General features: G+C 38.0%; 1 protein-coding gene across 4 annotated transcripts in view; it reads left to right on the top strand.

Annotated features, from left to right (window-relative positions):
• TENM3 (teneurin transmembrane protein 3) overlaps positions 1–14,802 on the top strand; it is a 502,165-nt gene that overhangs the window by 459,615 nt on the left and 27,748 nt on the right. For all 4 annotated transcript variants that reach the window (XM_058192837.1, XM_058192839.1, XM_058192840.1 and 1 more), the window contains 2 exons: positions 425–579; positions 3,894–4,768. In XM_058192837.1, the coding sequence (XP_058048820.1) occupies positions 425–579; positions 3,894–4,768 (1,030 nt within the window). The remainder of the gene's footprint in view (positions 1–424; positions 580–3,893; positions 4,769–14,802) is intronic.

The raw sequence follows: 14,802 nt of genomic DNA, 5'->3' as shown, positions 1-14,802 counted from the left end.
GATACCTAAAAGATGGCATGTTTATGATGCCATAATTGTGCAAAAACCATAATTACATGCTTGCATCATAAATGTATTGCAAGTACGTAAATCATGTCAATTGCATGATTGCATCATTATGCATATGTCATCATATGTCCATCTATGGTCATGTATGCATGCTATAAAGACTTTGTATCCAGGGAACCATGAAGGGTTCAATGCTTAACAAACTGCAACAAGCAATGTTTTATTTTCATACATGATATGCCAGCATACTAGATACATCTGGTTAGAATCCAGTTCTATTAAATCTTTAGAATCATTCTTGGTGTTTAATGAAAAGACATAAGAAGCAGTGTATAAATAGAAGAGGAAAAATGTTGATCGTTATAATTTGAAAGAAAATCATATCGTATATGCTTGTTTGTTTGTTTTACTGAAGGAGTGGCAGTAGATAAGAATGGATTAATCTATTTTGTTGATGGGACTATGATCAGGAAAGTGGACCAAAATGGAATAATATCAACATTACTTGGTTCAAATGATCTGACTTCCGCACGACCATTAACATGTGACACCAGCATGCATATCAGCCAGGTACTTTTAACAAAGATCTTTTTTCTTTTGAGATAAGTCATTTTCCCTTGAAACAGCCTGTGTAGTTCACACAATAACAACATCAGCATCTTCTTTGTCAATCCACTAATGAAAAAATAAGTACAGTTATAAATGAATAGATTGTTCATTCATTCATCCATCCAGGTCTAATCTATTCATTCACATGTCTTTCCAGCAAATAAAATTCCTGGCAGGAAAGAAAGAACTTTTTAAAGATTTTTATATTATGGAATTTTCTTGCATTTATTTATGCCTTCTGTGAATTCTAGACAATTTAAAAACTCAGCAATAAATTTTGTGTTAAGATATTTATAGTTATTTTAACTTTGATCATTCCTTAAAATAAAATTTACTGTCTTATACAAGAGCATTGTGTTGAATTTAGTGCCCCTGGGAACAAACTTCAGTTGTTATTTATTATTTAATTCTACAATATGTAAATCATCCAAGTGAAACAATTATAAAAGCAAAGATTTTATACCCTTCAAGGTGGATTGTAACAATGATTGCACATGTATTAACAGATCTATTAGAAAACTACAAGTACAAACCAGTGGTGGGTTGCTCCCGGTTTGCTCCGGTTCTGGAGAGCCGGTAGTAAAAATCTGCTGGCGTTCGGAGAACCGGTAGTAATGGCTGGCTGGCCACGCCCCCAAACCAGTTCCCCAATCATCAGAGGTTTGTTTTTTTACTTTTAAAAGCATCTTTTCTTCAGCCAAAAAAAGGCTTTTAAAAGTAAAAAAAACACCTCTGACGATCGCGCGGCTCAGCAGGGATCATCAGAACCCTTTAGGTTTTTTTTTAACAACCTCTTCAGTTGAAGAGGTTGTTAAAACAAAAGGTTTTAAAAGGGTCCTCTGGCGATCCCAGCTGAGTTAAGAGGTTCTGGGCTGCAATTAGGCAACTTCAGTTGGGATCGTCAGAGGAGCCTTTTAAAATCTTTTTTTCCTCTGGCCCACCCAATCCCTTCTCCTCACTTACACAATTATTGCTCCTTTCGGGCTCGCTTTCCTTTGGCTTCTGCAATCAGTTGCATCAGCTAGCAACTGAATCTGCCTGCCTGCCTGCAATTCATCTCCTCAGTGCCTTTGCTGGCTGAGGAACTCTGGGAGTTGAAGTGCACAAACCTTAAAGTTACTAAGGTTGGAGACCCCTGATCTAAAAAATATAAATAAAACAAAATAATAAAATATTTGTGCAGCTTTTTGAGATTTGGTGTGTTTCTGCCATGTTTCAGTCTAACTACACAAACACACAGAATCTTACAAACCTGTATGAGGCATTTTGTGTGTGTGTGTGTTTTTGTGTGAATCAGTTGTGTTGTGTGTGTGTGTAAAGTGTGAAAGTTGGTTTTTGAGGTTTTTGTGGCTGTGTGAGGTTCCTGCTTGTTGCAGGGGCCATTTTGGGTGAAGTGCAGCTGCTTTTACACTGTGTATGAGTCAGTTGTGCTGTGTTGTGTTGTATGTGTGTAAAGTGTGAAAGTTGGTTTTTGAGCTTTTTGTGGCTGCATGAGGTTCCTGCTTGTTGCAGGGGCCATTTTGGGTGAAGTGCAGCTGCTTTTACACTGTGTGTGAGTCTGTTGTGTTGTGTTGTGTGTGTGTCCCTTCGCAAGGACTTGGAGGCAGCTCCTCTGAGGAAAAGAGGCGGCGGCAAAGCTCTAGCTGTCCTCCGGGAGAAATTGCCCTGTCTCTGCAACATTGGTCATGTGACTGAGTGGGCATGTCCAACTTGATGTCACTCACAGGAAGGTGCTGCCCAACCTTGCCCTGAGTGACTTCAAGTTGGCCATGCCCACTCAGTCACATGACCACCAAGCCATGCCCACCAAATAAGCCACGCCCACAGAACCAGTAATAAAAAAATTTGGAATCCACCCCTGGTACAAACATTTATTCATTATTCTAGTGTGCTACAAACATTTTTTTAACTTATTTATTTGCTTGCTTGCTGCTTCTTTGCTGTGCTGCAGAAGGTCAAAAGCTAATGTAAAAAATCAGAACTGTATACTCGAAAGCAATTTAACACATGACCAAAATCAGCAAAAACTATCAAACTTCATAAATCAGCATGTTTATCAAAACCTATTCTTTTCTGAGCATAACTCAGATGCTGTACCTCCTAATCAGATTTATAATTGTGATGGCATAGATTTTGCAACTTTCTAAGATATTTTGCTAGACTAATGTTTTAATAAAAGGCTCACAAATTGATATAATTTTAAATATTGCCTTTTTTCAGTACAGTTTCTCTATCATTTTTCTTTGCATTGCTGGGTTTGTAGGAAGACAAGCTCTTAATATTGTGTGGGAGTTAGACCTAAAGACCCCATTTGTTTCCACAGAACCACATTTAAACAAATCTACCATTGAACTTTTAACAGATTAATAGAATTGGAAGGGACTTTATAGGAGGGGTGATATGCTCCCGATTCAGACCGGATTGCCCGATCCGGTAGTGATGGTGGCAGGTGGTTTGGAAAACTGGTAGCAAAACTCCCTGCTCACCCCCACATGCCCAGCTGAGCTGCACGATCATTAGAGGGTTTTTTTTTTACTTTTAAAAGCATTTTTTCTTCAGCTGAAAAAATGCTTTTAAAAGTTAAAAAAAGCCTCTGATGATCGCGCGGCTCAGCTGGGATCATCATAGCCTTTTAAAAGCAATTTTCTACAACCTCTTTGTCCGAAAAGGTTGTAAAAAATGCTTTTAAACGCCTCTGACGATCAGGCAACTCAGCTGGGATCGCCAGATGCTTTTAAAAGCATTTTTTCAGCTGAAGAGGTTGTAGAAAAAATTCTTTTAAAAGTAAAAAAAAAGAAAAGAAAAGTTGGTCATGCCCACCAAGTCACATTACCCTCCATCACCACCATCCCATGCCCACAGAACCAGTAGTAACAAATTTTACATTTCACCACTGCCTTGTAGATCATCCAATCCACACCCAAGCAGGAGACCCTACGCTATTTCTAACAAATGGCAGTCCAGTCTTTTCCAGTGATGAAGCTCACACAATTTATTTTTTTAATTCTTTCATTCATACAGGTCCAGTCTCTAAAATCAAGTTGCATTGTTTCCAGACTGTTCATTGTTTTTAATTTTAGTCTAATTGTTTTCACTTAAATTAACCCATTTAAATTGTTGAGTAATACCATTCTCAATAATCCCATGCAATTAAAAGAAAACAGACAAGTATTCCAAAAGTAGCAACTAGAGCTATTTTAAATTTCATTCAGAAAATTTATTTGTCTAAAGCCAGGTTAACTAATGTGTTAATAAATTGTTCTTGTTTTGATAAGGTACGTCTGGAGTGGCCAACAGATTTAGCTATCAACCCAATGGATAACTCCATATATGTTCTAGATAACAACGTAGTGCTTCAAATTACAGAAAATCGGCAAGTCCGTATAGCTGCTGGAAGACCAATGCACTGCCAGGTTCCTGGTGTGGAATATACAGTGGGAAAACATGCAGTACAAACTACCTTAGAATCAGCCACGGCTATTGCTTTATCTTATAATGGGGTGCTTTACATTACAGAAACAGATGAAAAAAAGATAAACAGAATAAGACAAGTAACAACTGATGGAGAAATCTCATTAGTTGCTGGAATACCTTCTGAATGTGACTGCAAAAATGATGTTAACTGTGACTGCTATCAAAATGGTGATGGCTATGCTAAAGATGCCAAACTCAGTGCCCCGTCTTCCTTAGCTGTATCACCCGATGGAACACTGTATATTGCAGATCTTGGAAATATACGAATAAGAGCTGTGTCAAAGAACAAACCATTGCTGAATTCCATGAACTTTTATGAAGTTGCCTCTCCAACTGATCAGGAGCTCTATATCTTTGATGTCAATGGCACTCATCAGTACACAATGAGTTTAGTCACAGGAGATTATCTGTACAATTTTAGCTACAATAATGACAATGATATAACTGCAGTTACTGACAGCAATGGAAATACTCTTCGTATTAGGCGTGACCCCAATCGGATGCCAGTAAGGGTAGTATCTCCAGACAATCAAGTCATCTGGTTAACCATAGGAACCAACGGTTGCTTAAAAAATATGATAGCACAAGGACAGGAACTAGTCTTGTTTACATATCATGGCAACAGTGGACTCCTAGCAACTAGAAGTGATGAAATTGGATGGACAACATTTTTTGAGTAAGTATAAGTTTAATGTGTACCATTTTGAAGTATTGCACAGGTTGGTGTAATTGAATTTTATGTATATTAATAAGACTGATAAAACAACTATTATAAGAGGAATTGTGCACACAAAACAGAATACATGATCTTCCTAATAAGAAATCCAGAGTAATGCTGTAACCAAAGCTGATAACCAGGCAAAGTCAGTCAATCCCATTTGTGTACTATAGAAAAACAGCCAGCTTAATATTATTTTGACATGTAGTGCCAAACTAATCTGAGGTAGAAAGTATGAAAACAAGGTTTGTTGTTTCCTGTAACAACAATTACAGGTGTGTCAAACTCAATTTCATTGAGGTCCACATCAGGGTTGTGTTTGACCTCAGGGGGCTGGCATGGGCGTGGTCAACTCAGCATCATTCATGTCAGGGGCCTCTGTGGTAGCCCAAACACTTTGCCAGTGAAAATGGGCTCCCAAGCTCCATTTTCAGCTGCAACAGCCTCCTGCAACCTCTGCCAGTGAAAATGGAGCTCAGGAGGCCATGGGTGGCCCTTCCGAGCTCCGTTTTCGCTAGTAGAGACATTGTGGGCCAGTCCTTCACTGTTTCCAGGTGCCCCTGCGGGCGGGAGCTAAGCACTCCAGTCAGACCTTGAGTTTGACATCCCTGCTGTAGTGTGTTGAGCAGCTGCCCATAATTGTTTACTCTGGTTCTGGGACAGTTGCTTTCCTCAGCAAAATCTCAGCTTCTGTTATCTCAATTATTCTACGCATGTTCTTATGAAAAGCAATTCAGATTATTCAGAACTCTGCTGGATTGGGTCCCAGATCCATCTAATTCAGCATGGATTAGATTCATGTATCATTTCCATGTATAGCTAGCCAGACACTACCTAGGAAACACACAGTCAGATTCTGAATGGAACAGCATCTTTTTCTGTGTACCTCAGAAAAGTGCTATGACTTATAACTTACAATAGCTGTCGAAAGACTGTTGCATCAATATAATGTTCCTATTGCAATACTAGCAAAAGAGACATAAACCTAAATGTCCAGTCTAAAAAGGAATAGTGGAAATAACTTAGACTTAAACATTACTAGGCAGCAATAAAAAAAGAGACAGGAATGGAAGTTGGTTTTTAAGTTGATATAGTACAGGATGTGAAAGAAGACCATGGAATAAGAATGAAGACATTCAAAAGACAATAGAAGAAATTTAAAGGGCAGAAGAAGGATGTGCTATAATCGTAAAAATACGAAATTAGGTGAGTTGAAACATTAAACCGCCCATTTAAATAGATTAGGGAATTAAATAAGCACTAATGGAGATATTTAGAAGCATATTGCCAACCCTATGTTAATTTAAAGAAATCAAAGAAACTTCCCTTCCCTTTCCAGTATAGCCACTAATAAGCATCTCAAAGTTTTCTGTTTTTGTCCTAAACAATATGACACACTATAGGGGAAAGAAATAATTGGAATCATTTCTTCCATGCACTTTACTATGCAGGCTGAGTCCTATAATTGCTCCTAACATGTAACTTCTCCTGTTATTCAAAAAGTCCATTTGACTGTCAGGTCAATTTTTATAGGTATGATAATAGAAAATTTATCTTTGAATCCAAATATAGTTTTTCTTTTGTTATAAGAAGCCATCAAGAAATTCCTATTATTCAGGCATATAGCTTCTTTCCAAAAAACAACTGAAGTATGATTCTATTATGTAAATCAGTCAAACATCCTTTTCAATAAATGTATGAGGACTGGTATTTTTTAATGCATTTAGACATTCACCTGTTTATCATGGAATCTAAATATAAAATTAAGTCAAAATACATGGAAAAGTATGATCAAAATGAAAATAAAATCTTGCTTTGATCCTACTTCACAATTCAAATAATCAAACCATATTCTGTTTTATTTTTACATTTTCTTTTACAAAGTATGTGCTGCCAATGCTTTTGTAGTTCTTGGTGGCTTACAAACACTGATATAAAAGCCAAAGTAAAAAGCCATTAAAGCCCATTTAAGAAGGCCTTAAAAATTCTAAAGAACTCTTTAGAACGCTAGGAGATCTCAGTAAAATATGTTAAGCCCCTTCCAGAACTATAACAATTACAATAGCAAATTGTTCTCACAATAGAAAAAACAGAATTAGCAAAAAGAATGGTGCAAGCTATATAGAAATTAGCAATTCTTCAAGTAACCTGGGCCCAAGCTATATAAGATTTTATACACCATACTGAGCACATTGACTTGAGCTCATGAAGCAATTGTTAACCAGTACAGCTGGTTTCTTATTTCCTACAAGTATCATTCATCATCCAAATTATTGCATTATGGAGCAATTGGAGTTTCAAACCTATTTTATTATGCCAATTCAAAAAAAGTACTTTGCAAATTCTATCCTCGCAGAATGTACCTACTATATCAGCCAGTGCTGATAAAAGGTCCATCTTGCTTCTAAAATAATGTGGCTTTCTAGCACCAGTATCAGACCCAAGAGGGCCTAGCAGCTGTACATTTGATCCTTATGAAGTCTAGAGCCAAGAAAGGAAGCACTTGTACCTTGTCTGAATTCTGGTCACCGTCATTGTTTTAAGTTTGGAGATGAAGGAAATGTCACCTGTGCTTGGGACTGGCTATTTGGGATCCTAGTAGAGAATTGTGCCCATGTTCAAATGTTGTGGAGAGCAACCAACACAGTAGATGGGATACAATTAAGGAGAGCCTTATGCATTGATCTCCTTTTACACAGTTAAACTTTATGATTTAGTCAATATCTGGACCATAGTCTTAATTATTTTCTATTTCCTCTATTCTTTTAATTTTTGTTCATATTTTAGGTGCTTATTTTTAATTGTTTTATTATTAGCTATTGTTGAAAATAAAGAATTAAAAATAAAATACAGATTTATGTTCATTGCAAATTAGATTCATGAACAGCTATTTGACGGCGAAACTTTCTAACTAAATATGTATCAGTCACATTAAAAACTAATTCGCATTTTATTTCCAATGAAAAATGTTAAACTGCAGGAAGTCCTTCCCATGTCAAGAAAAGGTTAAACCTGTTCATTAAACATGCTGTCCTACTGATTATACAATTTCAGCAACACTGAGATGCCATAGTAAAATACACGATATTTTTTTCCAACAGGGGGGCAAGATAAACATAGCAAGACATTTAGTAGATTGAGTTTTATGTCCTCAGCAGTAACATTTGAACTGACATTTAAATTAGTTAACTGAGATGCAGAAGGATCCAACTCTATTTCCTGATGGATGAATTCTATTGGGGAGTGGAGGTTGGTATTCTGAAACATGAAATTCCTGGCAGACAATTCAGACTCTCCCTTCATATAGTCTAGAGTCCCTGCATTAATCTCCAAACTTTCTTGTTGAGTCTGAAGTGTCAATTAACTTTACCACTAAACATCCAGATAAAAGTTTCAATTGTTCTAGGGTTGTCTATTGGAATGCTGAGCTATGAAATACAGTAGTCCATGAACTATATGTTATCCATAAACCTTTTCAGAATCACTGTATTTTTTTATCCATAATCTTTTTACATTTGTTCTAGAAATAATGCATGTCCTGGTGTCGTAATTATAGAAAAGTAATATTGCCATGGGAATAATCTGCAGAACCATCCCTTTCAATATATCATAGCAAAATGGCAAAAGGAATTCCATTGTAAAATCTCAGGGGTTTAGATATATGTTTGCCTCTGGTCTGAGTTAGTGTAGATCTCCCCCGCCTTCCAATATTTAGGGAACGTTTTGAATATCTCAGTTTTACCTCATTTCTTTGTTCAAAAATGTAGGAGAAACTAATAGGATCATCTATATAGTATTATATACAGTATACTTAGAATTCTTAATTAGTAAAGAACGCTATGAGAGATTTGCATTTTATTGGTAATTTTCATAGGTTGACAGTAAATAAAATTTCCAGCAACAGTACTGCAAATGAAAAGAGTCAGATTGGTGTAATGGTTAAGGCATCAGAGTAGAAACCATGAGACTGTTGAGTTCTAGTCCCAGCCTAGGCAAAGCCATCTGGGTGATTGTGGGTTACTGGGCTAGTCGCTTTCTTTCAGCCTGAGGGAGGAGGCATTGGCAAACCACTTATAAGAAACTTTGCCAAGAAAACTCAGGGACTTGTCCAGGTAGTTGCAAAAAACTGACTTAAAGGAACAAAAAACCCTCTTGAAAATAATACTTATACTTTACTAGCTCTGAGGCAATGAATACAAAAATAGAACTGTTTGATTTTGTGAGACAGCAACTGTCTCATGTCCGTGCTTTTTGCAGATGCTATGATACAAAATATTATTGTGAATAGGCGTGGAAGGCCCTAAAACTTCATATTAGAATATTTGCCATTTAGAATATATACCATGTGATTGCAAATACCTATTTAAAATATGCAGATATGAAAAACTAATGAGTAGCTGTTAGAATATAGTGACCAGATTTTAACATTGGTAAAGTGGGACACCATTGGGGGGGGGTTCCTAAATTTTTTAGTACCGGTTCTGTGGGCGTGGCTTATTTTGGGGTGTGGCTTGGTGGACATGTGACTGGGTGGGCATGGCTAGCTGCTCATGTGACTGGGTGGCCCTGGCTATGGGCATAGAAACTACTCAGAGGGCTAAAAAAAGTAATTTCTGACCGGTCCTCGCACTTATGACCATCCTCACATTTATGCCCATTGCAGCATTTTTAACAACCATGTCACTTATTTCACAACTGCTTCTCTTCACCACGGTTACAAGATAGGGTGCAAAATGTAAAATGTGAGGACAGTTGTAGGTGTGAGGACCAGTCAAAAGTGTAAGGACAGGTCAAAAATAACTTTTTCAGTCCTCCGAGTAGTCCCTACGCACAAAATGCTGCAACAGGGATAAATGATGACCGGTCATAAGTGTGAGAACCTGTCAGAAATCACTTATTTCAGCCGTCTGGGTAGTCCCTATGCACATAGGGACTACCCAGAGGACTGAAAAAAGTGATTTCTGACAGGTTCTCGCACTTTTGATCAGTCCTCACACTTATGACCGGTCATCATTTATCCCTGTTGCAGCATTTTTAATAACCATGTCACTCATGTCACAACTGCGGTGCTTCATGTGACTGGGTGGGCATGTCCGGGTGGTCATGTGAGATAGCTTCTTTGCCCTAATGACTGTTTGCTGCAATGTTCTTAAGTGTGAAAAAACAGTCATAAGTCACTTTTTCAGTGCCATGCTTGTTAAACCAATTACCAGAACAAATCCATTCTCCCTCCCTCTTTCTCTCCATCTCTTTCTCCACCTTTCTCTCTTTCTCTCCTTAATCTCTTTCTCACTCCCTCTCTTTCTCTCAATCTTTCTCTCTTTAATCTCTCTTTCTCCCTCCTTCTCTCTCTCCCCCTTTCTCGTCTTCATCTTTCTCCTTCTATCCTTCATCTCTTTTTCTCTCCTTCATTTTTCTCTCCATCTTTCTCTCCTTCATCTCTCTTTCTCCCTCCCTCTCTTTCTCTCCAACTTTCTCTCCCCCTTTCTCTCCTTCATCTTTCTCCCTCCTCTTTCTCTCCATCACTCTTTCTCCAGATGGGGTAGGGTAGGCTGGTGCTGCGTGGGTGGAGGCAGCCGCAGGACAGTCCTGCTGGGTGGACAGCAGGCCGAGGCGATTGACACACGCTTCGCAGCCCAGTCCAGGCGCGGAGACCTTCCTCCTCCTGCGGGAACCGAGCGACACCCCCGGGCCTTCCCACGCACCCACCTTGCTCGGCTGCTCCCCGCCGGTGGGACGGGCTTGGCTTGAGGGAACTTCGTCCGCCAGGAGAGTCGAACAGGGCCTGGGCGGAGCAGGAACACGCCTCCGTCTCCCTAGCAACACCCAATTGCCAGCCTGCCCCATCTGCGCAACCAATGGCAAAGCTCTCTTTTTGAGAGGCGGCCAGAGGGAGCCAATCGCAGTGCAGCATGGGAAGCCGTGGCTGGGAATCCTGGGAGTTGAAGTCCACGTGTCTTGAAAGTTGTTGCCTCCGCAGGAAAAAGCGGGGCTTTTTAAAAAAGCAGCGGGATGCGGGACAAATTTGCCAAAAGCGGGACTGTCCCGCCAAAAGCGGGACGTCTGGTCAGCTTACGTTAGAACATAAGATGATTATTATGATTCACTTTAGGTTCATTTTATTCTATTACTATGGCTGTGTTATACAACACATTTGATTTGGTTTTAATCAACACATTTTTCTGAATTTTCACATTACATTACATTAAATCATATACTAACCACATGGATGGGTTCACATAGTACAAAACTGACCAAGTTTTCCAAATTTATATGAACATAGCCACAAATTTTGCAGCATACCTGCTTGACCATGTTATCTGAGTGTCTGATTCTTTTTTGCCACATAAATATTTCTGACCCAATCAGAATCAGCATCTGGTTCAATTTAGGTATATAGTAGCATTATGTGATATTTTTTCCCTGAATTCTATTAAACCAAAATTGGAAACCTAGGTTACCAAGGCAAACAAAGTTGGTTAACATTTGGATTATGAGAAAATACTAGGGTTAAATCTAAAACTAGCTTAGGTTATTGGAAGAACATTGCAGAACAGGAGAAGTAAAGCATTCCTGTATTGGTGCCAAAATATGTCAGTTTTGTCCCAGGAATTATCCAGAGTTGAGTTTTATTCAAAAGGGTCGTCCTCCCTATAAAAACAAATATTAAAATTATCAATTAGCAAATAAGTACTATTTTCATTGTGTTTCCAAAGGCTGTTCATCTTGCAAGCCATTCAACATTGCAATTAAAAATTTAAAAAGCTGTTTACTTATCTGCTGCAAGGTCAGGTGAATACTGTATTATCATTCAGTCCTAATTATTCTCTGCTAAATATTCCTGTAATTATATATTGGATTCCAAAGCAAGTCAGGTTTTGCATTCTAAATAACCCATTATATCTCTAACAAAATTCTTCCCTTTCTTCCACATTTGTTTGGCTCAGATTATTCAAATACGAAATTTCTCTGATATGTGCCTGACAGTTTGAAGGAAGATTTGATATTAATTGTGTTTTGAGAGCTGTATCAAGAGTAAACTGTGAAATCCCATAATGAAATGGTGTTTGATCTTTCTGTCTGATATCTACTACTTTAAAATACAATTATTTCTGTATTCTTATTGCTGTAGTTACATTATCTTGAATTTAGTGAAGCAGAAATGAAATGGACTGAGCAAATAATTTTAATCCATTGCATAGCCCCAAATTAATCGTATTGAACACATTAAATAAAAGAACATGTATCTGACATTAAAAATCATACACATCACAGATTATTAAAAATTATTGGGCAAATGAATTCATTTTCACAATCAGTAGTGATTGTTGTTGCATTGAGATTGTAATACAGATAGATACAGACCGCCATACAGACATTCTACTGGCAGAATATAATATGGCAAAAAGCCATACTGATACAGTTTTTAACATCTACCTTTTAACTTTGAACAAAAATATTTTGTTTCCTCCTGTATATTTAAAGAACATTTTAATCTGTAGCTGTTGTTACAATTCTAGTAGAACTAGATTGTGTGTATCTCTTTCAGGTCATGTAATCTAATTTTTTTTAACTTCCCTCTCAATCGATCTAGTACTGCAGCCTGGGGTTACCTGCTATAGGCCAGGTTTTATGTAAACCATAAATGCAATGCTGCATTTATTCCAACTTTGTATGTACAATTCACCACCTTAGATTTAAGGATTTGGACAATAAAATTGGAACCATATTCCATATTAACAACTCCATGTAATCGACAAACCAAATAACTAAATCGCACACAGATTTCAGAAGAGTAACTTTAGTGATAATCAGGGATAAAATCATAATTTAAAAAATGATAAGATTAAATTTCCATCTGCACATATAAGGAGAGTCAAGTAAGGTTCAGTCTCTTTGAAAGTTTTTTCAACAATCCCCAAATCTAGGCTGCTTTTTCTCTTCTCACAAAAGCTAGACCAGAGGCCCCTGGCCACAGACTGATACTTGACCTACCAGGAACCAAGCCATGCAAGCAAGCGAAGCCCTATTCACGCATACACAGGATCTAGGGAGCATTCAAAACCACGCTGCCCTGGTCTGCAAAAAACTGCCCTCCATGGAGCTGGTCCCTAGTGCCCAAAAGGTTGGAGGCTGCTGAGCTAGACTCTTCCTACCCTGCTTCTTTCCCAATCTTTAATAGCTAATTTGATTTTGATAGAAGAAATCCCTGTGTATATTTTGATAGGGTAAATATATACAGGTGTAAAGGGGGCAAAAATTCCGAAGGTATAGAAGTTGTGCCATTTACTAAAAAATCTGCACTCCTTTTCTCAATGCTAGTTAGAACCATTGTCACAGTGAAATACCCTGTGGCTGATAAACTAAAAATTGAATTAATGAAGTGGACTTTAGATGGTGATACTTTTAAACTTTTAAACCCAACCTGAGTTAATTTTGCATATTTAGCATTATACAGCTAATTTAGCTGATTAAAGGGCTAAAAAGGTTATCTAGTGTTAACATATTCTCTGCCTGATACGATGGAAATATACTAGCTGTCAATTTGCAATGACGCCAGGTTCTAAGTGCTTTTGTTGACATATAACTGCTATATCGGCCAGGATTTTATTTAGTTGATGGATCCCATCCTTTCCATATCAGTTAGGAATGCAATATCCAATAAAAATGTCTTCTTACGAGATTATCCTTGTCAGTGATGTGTTATGTATCAATCCATAACAAAATATTTTCTAAAAAGACAGTAGCTTCCTCCATGACTTTCTGGCTTGTAAACATTTGGCATTAACCGAAAACCATTAATTGAATTGATGCTGCTGAATATCTTGTTACACCTGTTGTCTATTTTTAAAGTGTTGCAGTTTTATGGTTTTAAGAAGTTAAAAATTTAGAGTTTTGATCCCATTTGTGCATTTTCTTTAAGGTTGTGAGGTAATGAAAGATGATAATAGATCCTTATGCTGACTTTGATTTTAACAAATGAAAACATTGCGTCCATATAACAAGCGTATGTATGTATGTATGTATGTATGTATGTATGTATGTATGTATACACCAGTATTTATAGAGTGACGGCAGCTCCGACTACACTTTGTTCACACAAGCACAAGACGTAAGCACCAGCCTGAAAATGACGAGTGAGACCTCGTTGAAACATTGCCAAGATACTCTCAACCTTACATGGGAAAAGACCCAAATACACCAAGACCTACATACCTATACCCGTGAAAACCTACGAATGTGTGTGTATGTGTGTGTGTGTAGGTCTTGGCGTATTCGGGTCTTTTCCCATGTAAGATTGAGTGTATCTTGGCGACGTTTCGACGAGATCTCACTTGTCATCTTCAGGCTGGTGCTTATGGCTTCGTGCTTGTGCGAGCAAAGCGTGGTCGGAGCTGCTGTCTCTCTATAAATACTGGTGGGGAGGTGGGGAGTGTTGGCTTTGTTGCTGTAAGCAGGTTGGTTGGCTGTGTTGTTACATCTTGATTGGTTGGTGGAGTTGATATTTGCAGATTAGTTGGCTGTTTCATAGCATCCTGTGTGTGTGTGGTCCTACTTGTGTGCCCATTAGTCTTCTGTGTTGTAACGACCTGGGCAATGGGCTGTGAGGTAACATCCTGAGCTCTAGTCTTGTGACATCCTGAGTCTTGTGCTGTAACATCCAGGGTGGTAAAGCTATAAGCACCAGCCTGAAGATGACGATTGATACCTCGTTGAAATGTCGCCAAGATACTCTCAACCTTACACGGGAAAAGACCCGAATACGCCAAGACCTACACACCTATACCCATGAAAATCTATGAAAACATATATATATATATACATACATACATACATGCATACATGCATACATACATAGACACCTACTTACTGAATTATTACACTAAAGACATTAGAAAAGCCTGTGTCATTCCCAAATATAAAATTACAATAATACAAACCTTCAGAGCACCTAATTAAATTTAACATATATTTAGAATATCTCAATATAC

This window comes from Ahaetulla prasina, chromosome 8 (assembly GCF_028640845.1).
Source record: "Ahaetulla prasina isolate Xishuangbanna chromosome 8, ASM2864084v1, whole genome shotgun sequence".
Taxonomy (NCBI): domain Eukaryota; kingdom Metazoa; phylum Chordata; class Lepidosauria; order Squamata; family Colubridae; genus Ahaetulla; species Ahaetulla prasina.
Note: the sequence above shows the minus strand (reverse complement) of the source record. Positions and strands in the feature narration are given on the sequence as shown.